Genomic DNA, 17,420 nt, shown 5'->3' with positions numbered 1-17,420 from the left:
TTCGTGAAAGATTGGCCGTATAGGGTTCCAACCTACATCAAGACTAGCCATTGAGTATTGTCGGGTAAAGTTACTTGTGCACTTTAGTGATACCGTTCCACATAGCAATCATAGCGTGCATATACCATCGTGTCATCTCTTGTGTCATAGTTTGTTCCCGCATATACATTGCTATCTTGGTTTGAGCATTTCGTATCATGGCCATATCAGAGAGAGAGAGAGAGAGAGAGAGAAGGAAAGCTTTTAAGCAAAGAGAACAATAGAGAGCTTGTAAGCAATAGCCATAGCATCACCACATTGCATATCAAATTGCCAATTCGATCATCTTGGATCATCGTGAGAGAACCACAGGGAACCATACATACATAGCATAATCGGGATAGAAGTCGATATGTTTCGTTTCTCATAGGTTTTGTGCACAAGTGTCGTATCTCGCCTATTGAGCAATCGTGCTAGCATCTCTCTAGAGTTGTGCAACAAGAGCATTTTCCGTGGTATCCACATTTTGAGATCATTTCTTGGTTGCACAACCCCATTTATCTATCCGTGTGTGTGTTTTCGTATGGCACATATTGGCTATTGGTCTACTTGTTTCACTTACAAATTTGTGAATCTCTTTCAACTTTATTGACTCTTGCTAACAATTGCATAAATTTTATGCCACCATCCTCACCAAGCTACTCCAAAAGCTTTACTTGTGTAGGTGTGAGATTGACAAGATCCGGTACCAGTTGTGCTACTTCCATAATACCATATTGAGTTATCATTGATCCATCTTCAACATCGGATAAGGTACATTTGGTCTAGTTCTTTCCTTTCTTCCACTCACATATTTGCTTGAGATGATGGATAGGCCAATCACTTCTACCAACCCACTCTTCATCGAGCAAGAAGAGGAGCCGAGCAACTACGTTGCCAAGAATTAACTATTCGACGCACATAGAGCTTTGCATCAAGAGAATGAAGCTTTGAGCGACCGCATCGACCAACTCACCACCGACTTGCGACAATCCGAACAACTTAGAAAGGACTACCTTGACAATATGCTATCATCCCAAATGTAAGAGTTTCGTGCCTTGATAGTCAACTGCTCTTCTCTAACATCATCATCATCAAGACGGCGCCATTCAAGCCGACACTCTTCGGACACTTCTTCGGATGCAAGTCTTCCCCAAGCTCGTCCGCATCGTCGTCAAGATCATGAAGATCATCAAGCTCCAAAAAAACCATTTCATGGCAATGGTTTACAAGGCCGCCTTCGGGAACATGAACGACATACTCACCAAGCAAATGATCTTATGGAACAAGAACAAGCTCCACGACGCCAACAACAACAACAACAACAAGAAAACTAAGATGGCAACGCCCTCCGACAAGAGCAACAACGTCGTGAGGAACAAGTGCTTGAAGCCCAACATGCTCTATGTGAAGCAACACACGCCGTCAATGAGCACAATTGTTGTGTGTGTGAACAAGAAGAGGCCCTCCGATGAGAGCGACAAAAAGAAGCCGCACACTTTGAGGAGCGCCAAGAAACGAGGAATCGTGCAAGAATTCCACGCCCTCAACGTCAAGTTAATCAAGCAGAGCACGAGGAGCAAGCGGTTGAAGACCCTCAACCACGGCAAGAGTGTCATCGCCATCGCCCCCAACATAATGAAGAGCAACGCTACGACAAGCTCATGTTCAACATGCCTAAGTTCTCCTGAAGCAACGATCCCAAAGACTACCTCTCATGGACATTGAAGGTCGACAAGATATTTCGTGTTCACAATTATGAAGTGGAAAAGAAGATTGCCATGGCCTCACTTGAGTTCCAAGACTACATCCTTAATTGGTGGGAGCAAGTCATAGAGCGGCTCCAACCTAAAGGCGACCCACCCATCACAACATGGAATCAAATGAAGGAGGTCCTGCCGCCACCAATGGGTGGGGAGAGAGGGTTGGCACCGGCAGTTGCTGGTGGGGAAGCTTCCCTCACGTCGCCCTTGGCAGGGGCGATCGAGGGGTGCACGGGAAAAGAAGATGTGTAGAAGTAGAAGTCCCACCAGAAAACTCATAAGAGATGCTTGATCGCAAGTAGAGTTAGTCAGCAAGGTGGGCTCAGGTCAGCTACTTTTATATGAAATCACACACACTGCAAAGTTAATTGATCAACCAATGCACTTTTGGCGAACTAAGTCTAGCTCACATGGTTAGGTTACTTGTGGTGAAACCAACCCATCAGGGTTCAAATCCTAGACTTTGCACTGCTGCTAGCATTTTAGTTTAGGCTTTCCGACGATGTTTATTCTGTGTAAGCAGACGTTCCCGTCGACTACAGAGGCTCCTATAGTATTTGCATCAATCTAAGATGACGTGCTAGCTCAGTCTCTCAAAGGAGCACATAGGGGTACAGTGTGCATGCATGTGTTCATAGATGTGAATGTATGTGTGTATACATGAGCGCCTATGTCTACTGTGTTCAAAAAAACTAAAGCGATTTTGCGACATGTACGAAATTGCAGGTCCTAGGCAAGTTCATGTATGAACAGCTAATTATCTCAAATATAAATACATGGGGTTACATGACAACATGTGATACACAAATATCTAGCTAGGTATTCGATCCACTTATCAAAATGCCTACTCTACAAAGCCATTATGCAAAAGGAACTTGGATGTTGATCATATATGCTGAGTGGGCACCAAATACTCTTGTAAGTTGTAACTGTTAAGTATGGACAAAGATCTACGAAGGCATATAACTTTAGGAAGAATAGCCCCTCAACATATGCCCATGCATCGTATGGTTGTAACATGTGTAGCTCTACTCCCATCAGCATGCACTGAGAGGTCTTCTAGGAGTAGAGTATAAGGAAACGAACCCTCCCGCCTCTTGTTCAAAAACACTACACAAATGTTGAGAAAATGGTTCAGAGCATCATCCGTGAGATAATTACAGGCAAAAGCGCTACAAAGAAACAGCATCTTTAAGTGAAACAAAGAGCCTTTTTAAATTTGAAGTCTCCGAAGAAGAGGACCTATATCACCCGCAAAAAAAACAGGACCTATATGAGTTGTATCCCTTTGTAAAAATCATATACTCTTGTCCCTCTTAGACTGATATTATGTATGTTGCAGACTTTAACATGTATTGTATCTATAAGTGTAACTCAGAAAAATTACGATGTTTTGAATGTATTTTTCAGAAGAAAGTAAAGTTGTCATTTTTTTCACATGCACTGTTTGCAAAAATAAATCCTCCCTCCAATCATATTAATTGACGCTGGTTTAGTACAAAGTTGTACTAACTTTGACCTAACCCGGTGTCAATTAATATGGATCATAGGGAGTAAATACATGTACAATCTAGAACTTCTGTTAATGCGCATTACGAGAGGCTGCGTTGTGTTGTGAACCTACAATTCGTAGTCATACTTAGAGAAATTCATCGCGGGCAAAGGACAAACATTTGTAAGCAGATAGTGTGGTTAACTAAGTGGAGCAGTTTTAGTTCTAAGGAAGCCAGAATGCAGGCAGTTACTAAAAACAAGGAAATGAAGAAATGCAACAAGCATGCACAAGTCAAATTGTTACTTACTCTTTACAGAAAAGACAATCAGAAATATACTTGTGTCCGTCTGTACATGGTCAGCTTATTTCACTTGGTCACCTCTCAAACCTATTGCGTCAGAAATATCTTCACTGCTGCCTTCAGGCAATTTCATTTCCTTCACTTCCTCAAGCTGCCTGAGGAGATCTAACCTCTCGGGGCCATATGTGGATGGGATCTAGAATACACAAATATACACTTACATTTACATGTTGCAACGAAGGGAGTAATAAGGGTTTGTACAGAGTTACAAACCATGGAAGGCACATATCTCTGGATGAAAGCCAAAATAGCAGCATGCCCAACAGCAGTAACCTGCAAACAAAGGCACCTGTTTATAATGCTCTGACATGGAGACAACTGCACTAAAGACGAAGTTCACAAGCTAAGAAATATGATTTAAACTCTTAGGCACACAAAACAAAAACCTTGACCATCACAACTTGGTGTTAAACGAGATTGGATTGTCTAGTCAGTATGGGTGACAGTGGATGAAGCAAAGAGATTACAGGATTATGGCACAAAACTGAAAGAAAGAAACAATATGGACCTCCGGAGACTTGTTCTCCTACACCTTGATTTGTGGGAACGCAATCAGTAGGGGAGGATTAGATTAGGATCAATATGGGAGCACTTAGGGAGCCATTGAAGGGAAGATGCAGCTAGGGCTGGAGGTGTTAGAGTTGTGTCAAATATTGTGTACGAGTTAGGTTACAGTTGGACTTGTAGTTGTATTGTGTTTAGATAGGATATGGAGTCGTGTCCTAGTAGGACACTTGTATCCTAGGCCTCTCATATATAACGGGGCTAGACACACGATGTAACCTATGCCAACATAATAGCATCGGAACGCAGGGGAAGCCGACGGCATGTGCCGGTGTCCAGGGCGACCGGGTGCGGTATTGTGACGGTGTCACGGGGAGGAGCGCCCATAGTCAAGCCCCGGGGATGTAGCCATATCGGTGAACCTCGTTAACAAATCTCGGTGTCGTGCTCGTGTGATTGCTTGGTCCTCGGATGATCGACGATATGCCTCGGATTTATTCTAACAAGTGGTATCATGAGCTAGGTTGTTCGGAGGTGCTAATCGTGTTGATCTAGAGGAATCATTGAGTTTGAGATGCAGCCGTGCTACGGACGTGGTTCTCGACGAAATTGGAGAAAAGCAAGATCAGTAGAAGGCACGTGTGCTTATGGCTGCAGTCGTTGGCGTCGGCGGAGTCGATCAATCCAGATCGGTCCTGGTGGCGTGTGTGGCAAACCCTAGGCGAGAACGGGTTACGGCGTTGGGAGCGCGCGATCCGGTCGAGTGAGGCGGCAGTCGTACGCGCGGATGCGCGTGGCATTGACAAGTCGAGGCCAAGGCCGGCTAGTGGGCTGGGCCAGCGGCGCTGCAGCTCTCTCTAGGTGGCGGCAGTGCTACGCTGGAGGGCTAGGCCCAGGCAATGGGCTGGATGATTTGTGGGGTTCACGCATGCGCGTGCGTTGCGCGAAAGGGAGCTGGTAATGATGTGGAGCCGAAGCAAGGCATCGTGAGGATTTGTTTGAGAAAAAAAGGATAGCAATCAGGACCACGTGTGTGCACAGGAGCAGTTTTGGTTCGGTCAATTCGATCAATTTTCTGCTACGAAGTGCATGGAGAAGCAACAGCAAATAGTGACAGGAAAAAAGGAAAATTTGTGCAGTTTGCATGGGAGTTTTTTCTGGGTCGGTTTGTTGAGATGGTTTGAAACACGTGGATAGGTTGCGGAGGCCCGTGGGACTGAGTCGGACTAGACAATCTAACGGATCGACGCAAGTCGGTTGGTACAGAAGACGGTGCGGGATCGGCGACGGCGACATAGGAGCGTAATGCTGATGGTGACCGACTTCTGGGCGTGGAAACACGTGGCGCAGGTCTGAGGACTTGTGTGGCTTCAACAAGACTATGGCACGAGGTTGATTCAAGACGGTGCACACGGAGCTTGAAGTTGACAGGGCACGAGGGTGGACTGATTATCTACCATGGAGTCATGTTGAAGGTGGAGCTGGATTGAGGGGCTACGGTGTAAGGATCCAGAGAATCGAAGCCTATTCAGCTGGGAAAAAGCGAGTGACACGTAATTCGGACTGGAGCCCAGTGGTCTGATGGAGGCGTGAAACTCGTCATCGGTCTGTGATGATCGGTGGTACTCTGCAGTGGGGTTGAGTGGTGTGGGTCCGCGACCCTTGAGACTCGACCAGGACAGCGGAGGCTCGACGCGGTAATAGCGGCGAGGCGTGCGGTATGCACGGGGCATGGAGACGGGCCAGGGCTCTGGTGGTCATACATGTGGTGAGACAACTACGAATTTGACTCGGGATGACTACAAGCAATGGTGAAATTTCTTCAAGTTTCAGACATGCGGTCAAGAAAGGAGCGGTGATGTTGAGTTCAGGTAACTCTTATGCGTGACACCCAATATGTGAGTTGTTCACTTTCACGCAGGTCAGTGGTCAGTGTGTGATGACGTTGGACTGATACTCTGGAAGTTGGGAGCACCTAGAGTAACAAGGAACTTAATTTTGCTCGAGCGTTGACTGTGGTCAAGAAAAGAAGGGACTACAAGTTGCAGGTGGAGTCACATGGAGTCTTTGGAGTAGCAGCGGTTCTCATGGGATAAACTCAAGTCCAATGTACATGGAAGTTTTACGCATTGACGAATTCAAGGTGGTGGAGAATATTCGCCAAGGTGGAGTTTGTTAGAGTTGTGTCGAATATTGTGTATGAGTTAGGTTACAGTTGGACTTGTAGTTGTATTGTGTTTAGATAGGATATGGAGTCGTGTCCTCGTAGGACACTTGTATCCTAAGCCTCTCATATATAACGGGGCTAGACACACGATGTAACCTATGCCAACATAATAGCATCGGAACGCAGGGGAAGCCGACGGCATGTGCCGGTGTCCAGGGCGACCGGGTGCGGTATTGTGACGGTGTCACGGGGAGGAGCGCCCGTAGTCAAGCCCCGGGGATGTAGCCATATCGGTAAACCTCGTTAACAAATCTCGGTGTCGTGCTCATGTGATTATTTGGTCCTCGGATGATCGACGATATGCCTCGGATTTATTCTAACAGGAGGCCCTAGGTGCAGATGTTATGCGTGAGGAGCCGAGGGGCAGAGAAAGAAGGGGTGTCTTCTAATTCTCTGCGTCATTAAATCTCACTGTGGCTACCTCATTTATATATAATAATATATAGAGGGTCTGCCTTACAAACCGACTCTGAGTCTCTGACTAACGAACAAACCTATGGTCTATTCATACGGACTAACCTATAGCTTTCCTATCAATAGTAGTCTACCTAAGGACTCTAATAGGAATTCCTCCTGATGATGTGTTCCCCTAATCTGGAGGATTACCAGGAGAGGCTCCATCTTGTATTGGTGTTATCTCTGAACTAGACTGTGGAGGCACCGAGTGGCAACCATGACCATGACCCGTATATCTCTGCCCCTACATAACATCTCTCCTTCCGTCGACGAACAGCTCGTCCTCAAGCTGGAACGCAATATAAACATGCTTGAAAGCTTCAACATCTTCCCATGAAGCATCTGAAGCTGGAAGGCCTTCCCACTGAATAAGCACTTGCCACACACCTCTGTACAGCTTGGTTCGAAAGACCTTGGCTGGCGACGGTGGCCACCGAAAGGTCTTCCCGAGTGTCCTCTCTCTAGATTCGGTGGTTAACTTCAGTGGGGAGTCATATACGGGAGGGCAGAGGGCCCTCTCCAACAGCTTCAGTGGGCAGCCGCGGTCGCACATCGCATGTAGCTGCTGGGATCGCGGAAAAGTGATGGCAACAACACATAAGTGACGTCGATGGTAGTGCTACTCGAGCACCCTAGGTTTGACATGAGTTAGTTATACCTCGCAATGGCGATGTTTTTACGTCATTACCTGTTGAAGGCATTGCTCGGATATATGGAAAAAGGCTTTCGCCTGGCTTTATATATAAAGCAACACAGCCAAACTCATGGTGATGAGGAGAACCTCTTACAAAGCAGATCGAAAGAAAGCCAGAAATACAGGAGAATCCACACCCTACCACAAAGCACCCTAAACTACTGACGAAGAAGATGACTAGCCACCAGGGGAAATCACCGGACCTCAGTCCGACACACTCAACAAGCTGTTGTTGGAGAGGGCCCCCTACCCTCTCGCTCCGGATTGTGGAGCCCGAACCTGCAAGCGAATAGCGAGGACCGTGGGTGGCGCCAACGAGGACCCGTGTAGAAGATACGGAGGCAAGTGCAACCACCCATGCCAGAGTCGAGGAGACTCGGTGCACTGGAGGAAATCTGGGCTCCACGACGACACCCTCAGGAGGAAGACGAAACGGCACGTCATTGCCGTGAGACCAAGTAGTCAGTCAAGGGTTTTCACCCGGAGCCCTAGCTCAGCGAGAGGGACCGCAACGATGCCCTCAAGAGGGAAATGACACCCACGAGCATCACCGTCGTTGGCACCGAAGCACAAGGTTTTCACCTAGAACCTCTCACCCACGCCACCCGAGGAACTCCGTGCACCTGTCTACCCAGAAGAAAGACATGCCGCCACCAAGCAAGACCTCTCCAGAGCACGATCTGGGAACCGCCACTGCCAAGGCAACGCTGATACCAGGATCACTGAACGCAACATCCTCTACCACCCACACGGCCAAAGGACGCAACCATTACCGCCGCCAAGACACCTGCTGAGAAGCCAATCTGACAGACCACCACCCAAGGCTGCCGCCCCGGCGTCCAAGGTCCCACCCTCGACCCCGCACAACCGCACCGACCACCGACAACCTCTCTCACCGGCGACGGGATGGAAAGGCTCCTCCTTTCCAGTCCCACGGCATACCATGGATGAAGCCGCACACCACTTCGGTGCCACCACCACTGGGCAGCGACCAGCGAACCCAAAAATCGACCACAAGGGACCAGATCTGACCGGGAGCAGCCTTCCCCAACCTCCCCCACCCGCCAAGACAAGACGGACGGCGGTGCCCTGACCACCGAGCGAGGAAAGGAAGCAGCCGCGGCCCCCCTGCCCACAGCCACGAACTCCCAGGAGGTTGAGCCCCCGCAGGGCAGAGGATCCACATACCACCGCGCTCCACGGGCCAACGCGAACGCATCCGGCGTCGCCAGCCACCAGGACGGCCGGATCTGAAGCCTGACCGGCCGGAGGAACATTGATCAAGATGGAGAGTCTTCTGCATTGGGATTTTGCCCCTGGCCTAGCCCTTGTGGATCACGTGAGACGACGTTTTGGATCTATGATGCATTTTTCCCCCTCTCGAGACCGCAAGGAATTCTTTCTTGTGGCCACGTTTTCTTCTGCCTCCTTCCCTCTCACGGTGGATTCAGCTGGAATTGCTTTGCAATGTTGCTTGGGTGGTATTAGCTCTGGTTTTAAGGTTGTTCAAATCAATCCTCGAGCTTTCCGTTTCTCAGTTGCCAATAACAAAGTGGGGCATTTCATATATGGTCTCAAGGATCGAGTATGGCTGGATTTTGTTTGTCACTTTCAACTTTTCAAGGGTCGTTTCACTCGTGCTCCCATTTTGGGTCATTGTTGGCATGCTGATGAAGAGTTGGTTGATTTGTCGTCTCGACGACCGATGGCTATTAAACCACATTTGGATTTTCTCAAACACCATACACATCTCAGCGATTCATCCAAATGTGAACTTAGCAAATTCAACCTTGTGCCTATGGATCATATGAGCTTTTCCAATAAAAATTCAGCCGAGGCTTCATCTTCTACGTTGATGCACCAAGCTAATCCTATTGGCTGCCCCATGGATGCACAATTCAAAATTGGGCCAGTTAAGGTAACTGCCAAAGATAGACCGACAATGATGCCAATCAGCCCACGTCTTGTCTTAATGGAGCATTATCTCAAACAGGCGAAATTTGAGGAAACAGACCAACCTTTATTCCTTGCCTTGGGAGATTTCCAATGCCCACTTAATGTGCCTTATCCATCTCCCCCTCAATGTTTTCTTTCCTCGGCTTTCAAATATGCTCCGGCCCATAATAGTTGGCCTCCAACCCTCTCAGCCCAACATAAAGCGGACCTGGCCCAGGCTTCCTATTCAGAGGAGGAAATATTGACGCTGGATCGTTTTTGGGCATCTCTTTGTGCCCGCTGCCTGCAATGGGGGCATAAAAAGATTAATGCCAAGCACGGATTATTTGCATTCACTGCTCGGCACCTGATCACAAGGTAATTAATTGCCCCTCCTTGACCGATCCTAAGCTTTATGATTCAAATCTACCTGCCCATGGGAAATATATCACTCAGACCGGATCTTCTGCGCAGTTACCCCTGAATTTGAGTAATTAGCTTCCCAAAATTTCAACGATTAGATGTGATTTCTGTGGCAACTATGGACATGTGGCACGATCTTGGCATTCCAAAAAATGGAACGAGTGCTGGAAATGGGTCCCCAAGCAGTCCTGTCATACCTATTCTACCCTCACGGTCCAGCTTCTACCTCGATTCCTCAATCGCCACTGCCCCGCCCTGCCCATTCACCACACCCGCCACCTTCACTCCACCTCGCAACAATGGCGAACTATCCACTGAACCCCGTGTCGTTCTTGCCACCACGGTTTGCTGTGGAACCAGGGCCGGCGGACCACGTCGTCCGCAGCGGAATGGTGGTCGGGCCAATCCCGCCTCTGAACCATCACTACCTGGCGATTGCTGAATCAAGTCAGTACGTACGTACCTCTGCATCGCCGCGCTGCCATTCGTCACCAAATCCAAGGTTTGCTCCATGAAGCTCAACTGTTCACCACTAAGGCTAGTGATCACCCGTTCGGTATTGGCATCTTTGGATTTGTGGACTCCTTTATTCGCGATACGGCTGTAGCGACTCCTATTGAGTTAGAAGAGGAAGATTTCCTCATTTCTTTTGTTCCTCATCATGAAGCTCTGAATCGCCGTACCACCACCTTTGGGCCTGAAATCTGGATGAAGTATTTTGGCTTTCCGTATGACTACCAGACCCACTATTACATTAACAAGTCTCTTGGTGGATTTGGATCTCTTGTCTCATGGTACAATCCTAGGCAAGATCGACGCTTCATGTTGATCAAGGCTCGAGTAATCAGTCTGCGCTTGGTTCCTAAAAGTTTTGTGGTTTGGCAATTGGGTGGTGCACGCGATTGTTGGACCGTGCAGATTACTATTCTCCGGAGCAATGATTGGAACGCTCTCCTTCCGGAGGTGCCCCCCGCCGGTGAAGAACATCCTCCACCTGATGGTTCCTCACCCCCAATTTGGCCCCGATCTTACGGCAGAACAACTATATCAACAACAGGTTCATGAGTGGTTGGTTCAGAATGCTGCTCCCAACAATGGTGCCCCCAATGGACATGCTGCTGCCTAGGTCAAGGCAATCAGGGCTGGGGTGCCTGGCCTGCACCCCCAGCCCCTCCTCTGCCTCCTCTGCCTTCGTTCTTGATGAACTATCAGGCTTGGCTTGCTGAACAAGGTTTACAGGTGTGGGATGGTTTGGTCCCTGAAGATAACTTAGTTGACAGTGCTGCACAGGCATGGAATGACTCTATCACTCAGTCAGATGATTCTAGTTTGGATCACTCTGCTTTGGATCACTCTGCTTTGGCCATCATTTTTGCTCTAGATGCTGAGACTAGTGCACCAATGCTCGCTGAAGATCACCTAACAGTGTCAGTTGCACTGCACAATCAAACCTTTCGGCCCATGGTGATCACCTCATGAACCTGCTGCTATCTGACCCACTACCTCGCCAACTGCTTAACCAAGCAATTTTCTCGACTCTGCGCCCAATGCTGGCAACTATGGGGCCGTGGAGCCACGGATATGGTCTGAGACAGGAGCACATCCAAGTAGAGATACAAGTTACTGTTGATGCTGCAGGAATTCAGTTCATCCAGCTTGATGCACAACACGCCCAACTGAGAGGCAATGCACTTCAGATCTCTGAGGTTTTGGAGCCTGCTACCAACAATATGTTGGCGCCTCCTGGTCCTGTGGAATCCCTGGATGGAGCATATGGTTATGAGATTGCTGAGGCACCTCCAGAGCACTCTCAGCTCATTGTGGTCGCCGCTGATCAGTCTTTGTCTCGGGCAATTTCTATGGAAGATCTTTCTGTCAGCAACAATCCCTCTGCAATTGATGTTACTACACAGACTGACACAACTAACAGTAGCATTTCTTAATCTGGCTCGTCCACCCAGTCTGTGCTGTCTGACAGTAGCAATTTCTCTGAAGTTGATCTGGACATACATTCAGAGGGACAATTTGGCTCGTCAAGCATGGCACCTAAGATGAGGAAGGGCAAAAGGCAAGCTCCTGTGGATACTTCTTCTCTTAGACGCAGCAACAGATCCACCAAGTATGATGGTTTTAGAGTTATGCAGCCCACTGATTCTCGTATGTCCAAGTCTAAGGTTCGGCCCCGCTCTGTGCCATCTGCGCAATCCACTGCTGAAGATGATCGCTCTGCAGTCTGTGACATGGAGATCCCACCGCCAACGTCCATCTCCTCCATGCAAGCCGTCGGCGCCCAGCTATGCGCCATCCCTGAAGAAGAGCTGTCTGTTGAAGCTTTTAACAAGCCTCAGGAAGGCTCGTCTTCCTCCAACTAGTTACTTGCTCTTTTATTTACTGCATGGTTCTTTTGCATAATTGGAACATACTTTGTTGGAATATTCGCGGCCTTAATTCTCCGGACAAGCATTTAGCGCACTCTAATGCGATCAATTCTAGCGGTTGTGCGGTTATCTGTCTACAAGAATCTAAAATGCAGACGTTTGATGCTTCCTCTCTTAAAGCAATATGCCCTCGTCGTTTTGATCAATTCGCTTATATCCCGTCATGTGGGGCGTCGGGTGGTATTATTACCGTTTGGAATGGCAGTTTGTTTTCAGGCCGAGTCTTTTTATCTGAATCTTTTGCGTAGGGCATTGAATTTATGTCTACACAGTCAAGCCATACGTGGAAACTTGTCAATATATATGGGCCTTGTCAGGGTGAACATCGAGTTACTTTCACACAATGGCTTTTTGATCTTAATATCCCGCCTTCTGAAGATTGGTTACTCCTCGGCGACTTCAGTAACTATCGTTCTCCTGATAACCGCAATAAACCAGGTGGTGATGTGTCTGACATGCTCACATTTAACGATTTCATTCGAGAACAAAATCTCACTGAGCTTCTGATTAAAGGTAGATCGTTTACACGGTCCAACATGCAACAAAATCCACTCCTCGAACAACTTAACTGGTTTTTCACGACGACAAACTAGACCCCCTCCTTCCCCAATACATTGGTAACCCCGTTGGGTAAGCCCGTATCTGACCATACTCCCTGCTCCATTGTTATTCAGACCACAATACCAAAAAGCAGACTTTTTCGTTTTGAAAATTACTGGATAGCTCATCATGGCTTCATGGAAGTGGTGGAACAAGCTTGGCACAAGCCCATAAGACATGGTAAAACCTCCAATGCAGCCTCTAGAATGGGCCAGAAACTTAAAGTTGTTCGACATGCCCTGAAGAATTGGAGCAAGCACATCTCTCGTCTGAAGGTTGCTCTCAAGAACACAAACAAAGCCTTATTAGAACTTGATAACATTGAAGATCGCCATGTTCTCACCATTCCAGAAAGTAACTTCAGAGGCATTCTCAAATGGCACCTCCTCAGACTGCTGCGCTATCAAAAAGAACACTGGAAAATGCGTTGCACGATTCGTTGGATTCAGTTCGGTGATGAAAATTCAAAATTCTTTCAGGCCGTTGCCACAGAAAGATACAGGAGAAACTGCATCAAAACCTTAAAGACTGATGATGGGACAATTGTGGATGATCATTCTGGAAAGGAATCAGTCCTCTTTGCAGCCTTCAAAGCCCGGATGGGCAAAAATAACCCCCTAGACATGAAATTTAATCTTTCACGACTGTTGAGGGATGTGGTAGATTTTGCGAGCCTGACCACGCCATTTACTCATGAGGAAATTGATGCTGTTGTAAAAGAAATGCCTCCTGATAGAGCACCCGGGCCAGATGGTTTTAACGGTGCTTTTCTCAAAGCATGCTGGCCTATCATAAAACAGGATTTCTACCTTCTCTGCGAGGAATTCCATCATGGAGACTTCAACTTAGAAAGCTTGAACACTGGTTACATTACCCTCATACCGAAGACCAATGCGCCTGAGACAGTCAATGACTATCGCCCCATTACCCTCCTAAACTGCTGTCTCAAACTGATTACAAAGATCTTAGCTAATCGTCTCCAAAAAATTATTTTGCAAATTGTGCATCATAACCAATATGGTTTTCTTCGAGGAAGATCGATACATGATTGCCTAGCGTGGGCCTTTGAGTATATTCACCAATGCCAAGCTTCAAAAAAGGAGATTGTCTTACTTAAATTGGATTTTGCCAAAGCCTTCGACACTGTCGAGCACTCGGCCATGCTTTTGATCATGAAGAAAATGGGCTTCCCCACCAAATGGCTTGATTGGATGCATTCTATCTTCTCCTCGGGCATATCCTCAGTTCTGCTCAACGGTGTACCGGGCAGACAATTCCATTGCAAATGCGGAATGAGGCAAGGTGACCCGCTGTCGCCTCTACTTTTTGTTCTTGCGGCCGATCTCTTGCAATTTGCTCTTAATGAGGCCCTTGACCTTGACCTCCTCAAACACCCCATCCCCCACAAAGGAGATGCAAAATATCCGGTCACACAATACACAGATGACACGATCATTGTGCTTCCAGCCTGCCTCACCCAAGCTGCCAAGATTAAGCAGATCCTGGAAGATTATGCCACCTCTATTGGGTTTAAGATCAGTTTCCATAAGTCAACCCTCGTGCCCATCAATACTCAACAGGAAACTTGTGACGCTATAGCCACTCTCTTCGGTTGCAACCAAGCTAGCATGCCGTTTACATACCTGGGGCTTCCTCTGGGCACTACTAAACCATCTGTTCTTGACATGATACCTATGGTATGCAAGGCAGAAAGAAAAATTACGGCAGCCATGTCACTGATGTCACATGCAGGAAGGCTTGCGTTGCTGAACTCTATCATCACGTCTCTGGTAATTTACCCCATGGGCACCATCAGAATTCCCCCAAAAATATTGGCGCAATTAGATAAGATAAGACGACATTGTCTATGAACAAAAGGACTGGAAATGGGGAAAGATGCAACTCCTTAGCAGCCTGGGATATGGTGTGTCGTCTGGAAAAAAGTGGTGGGCTCGGAGTTCTGAACCTTCCAAGTCCAAAGTGATGCGCTGCGACTCAAATTTCTTCACAAGTTCTACAACCGGCACGATAATCTTATTTGGGATACGTACTACGTAAATGTTGTGCCACATGCAGCCGACTCCTGCGGCTCCTTCTGGTGGAGAGACCTGATACAATTAATGCCCATTTATCATGGTATTACCAACATAGAAAAGTTCCCAAGAGCATACTCGTACTACAAACATGAAGATGTCTCTGTCAACAACCTTCGCTGAAAAAGGCTTTCGCCCCGCTTTATATATAAAGCAACGATCGACATACATGATGCAAACCACCCGACACCACACCCACACCCAAGGCAGATACAAGGGAGCTGACGAACAGCAACGCTACTCTAAACACCCCAAAGCAAACAACAAGTAGGCAGAAGAGCATAGCTAAGGGTCTAAAGAGCTCTCCACCGTGAACGAGTCACCGCGAGGAGACGAAGCCGCAACTCGACGAACCAGGGACTCCAAAGCGGTGCTTCCAAGAAAGAAACGGCACCGAAGAGCCGCCACCGCCCGATCCAGGGAATCTAGGTTTTCACCCGGAGTAACACGAAGGACGCAGGGTCACCGCGATGGAGCCTTCAAGAAGGGAACGACGCATGGACGCCGCCGCCATCGGTCTGGCTCCGAGCCAGATGAGGTTTTCACCCCAGCCACCACCCTCAGCCTCCGTCCAAGGTACGGCCCTACATGAGAGCACCGGCCGCACCACCACCGAGATCGTCGAAGGCCCACCCCCATGCCGCCCACGCGGCCATGACAGCAAGCCCGTCAGCGCCCGAGCCATGAGCTCCGCCCACGAGCAACCAGCAGCTCCCACCACCAAGGCCGTCGCCTTGCATCCAGACACTCCGGAGACCATCAAAGGCACGAGCTTTGAGCCGACCGGCAAACCCCTAGCACCATCGGAACCACCGGTGACCGACCCGCCCCGAACAACTGTCAGCGACAAGGAGGCACTAGGCCAGGAAAAGGGGAGGGGGGAGCGGAGCTCGTCCGGACCGACGCACCCCTGCGCCAGTGACAGGTAGTCGGTCTACCCGTCCCTCCAGCAGCCTCCCCTGCGTCACCCCTGACGCCCTACCACGGCCTCCGGCCAGAACCTGCGAGGAAGAGGCTGCCACCCGTCCGCCGGCGAGGGCCGCCGGATCGACCACACCCAGCCGCCGAAGAAGGCCGCCAAGAGCGTCAACCACCACCACACCACCTGCATCTCCACGCCCTGGCCAGGACCAGTCGATGCCCCGCCACCCCACCGGAGCAAAACGAGGACCAGTTGCAGCGCCACCACCTTGGAAGGGCCACCGGCCACCCCTGACGCCGCCAACCACCACTAGCAGCCGGATCTGGGTAGGGGTTGCCAGATCCGCCGCCAGCACGCCCCCGGGCCTCCAGCCCCCACGAGCGAGGAGGGGGGGAGGGGAGGGAGTGTCGGCAGTCCACCAGGACGCCAGGAGGGAGGAAAACGGAGCAGCGGCCGACCGGCGCCCAGCGCCACCGAGCAGGGGAGGGCGCCCCGCGCCGCCCGTCACCTGCGCGTGGGAGGAAGACGCCCCGCCGCCGCCTGCGCCATGCGGCCTTTGGCCGGCGACGCCACCGGCGGCGGCGAGGGATGGGGAGCGGGGCGAGGAGACGGGGGCGGCGGCACTAGGGTTGCCTCCCGGGGACGCCACGGGAGCGCCTCGGGAGGGGAGAGGAGGGGGTCGGCAAGGAAGGACCAGTTCAGTTTACGCCGTAGAGATCTTCTTGGCTTTCTATTTACCTGTCAACAACCTTTCACCTGCCACTCTCGATGCAAGCTCATGCAGAATTGAGACAGATACAGGCTGAAGTGATTAATGTGGACATATTGGGGGGGGGGGGGAATGACACCTAGCGATGCACCTGGAACGGCCGCAGCTTTAAAACCAAAACGTACTACGACTTTTACTTCAGAGAAATCAATGCGCGCGCGGCGTTTGGCTGATTGTGGAAATCAAAATGTACCCCCAAAATCAAAGTCTTCGGCTGGCTGCTTCTGTCTGATCGCCTAAATACCAGAAACATGTTGGAAAGGAGACATTATAACATTGGAGACAACCTTGACTGCCTCCTATGTGAAGAACATTTCGAGGAGACAGTGGAACGCCTGTTCTTTCACTGTCGATTCAGTCAACGATGCTGGCAGATTCTGAACATTACATGGAGCAACCACCTAAACAGATTGCAACTCGTGGAGTGCATGAAAGCAAGCCACCAACGCAATATGATCATGGAAGTTTTCCTAGTAGCAGCATGGAGCCTGTGGAAAGAACGTAACAACTACTTCAAAAGAGTGCCCCTCGATGAGCTCTTGGAAGAACAGATTCAAGGAGGACTTTGGCAATATGGCCTATAGGTTGCCTTCCCAAAAAAGACACCTAGTTCTCGACCTCCTGGCTGCAGTACCCTGATTGTCTTTGTGACTTTTGTAAATCTTGCTCACTCCCCCTCATAGACTAGATCTTAGAATTCTGACCTGTTTAGGTTAACTGAC

At 49.2% G+C, this 17,420-nt stretch overlaps 1 protein-coding gene across 6 annotated transcripts in view; it reads right to left on the bottom strand.

The window, feature by feature from the left end:
* Positions 1-2,523: 2,523 nt before the first annotated feature.
* LOC125518831 overlaps positions 2,524-17,420 on the bottom strand; it is a 42,169-nt gene continuing 27,272 nt past the window's right edge. For 4 of the 6 annotated variants that reach the window (XM_048683701.1, XM_048683704.1, XM_048683706.1 and 1 more), the window contains 4 exons: positions 14,966-15,022; positions 3,851-3,910; positions 3,584-3,773; positions 2,524-2,891 (listed from right to left, as the gene is read on the bottom strand). In XM_048683701.1, the coding sequence (XP_048539658.1) occupies positions 3,639-3,773; positions 3,851-3,910; positions 14,966-15,022 (252 nt within the window). In that variant the 3' untranslated portion in view covers positions 2,524-2,891; positions 3,584-3,638. The remainder of the gene's footprint in view (positions 2,892-3,583; positions 3,774-3,850; positions 3,911-14,965; positions 15,023-17,420) is intronic. The other 2 variants (XM_048683702.1, XM_048683705.1) reach the window with 1 other exon arrangement.

This window comes from Triticum urartu, chromosome 7 (genome assembly GCF_003073215.2).
Source record: "Triticum urartu cultivar G1812 chromosome 7, Tu2.1, whole genome shotgun sequence".
NCBI classification, from domain to species: domain Eukaryota; kingdom Viridiplantae; phylum Streptophyta; class Magnoliopsida; order Poales; family Poaceae; genus Triticum; species Triticum urartu.
This window is presented reverse-complemented; position numbering and strand designations above follow the sequence as displayed.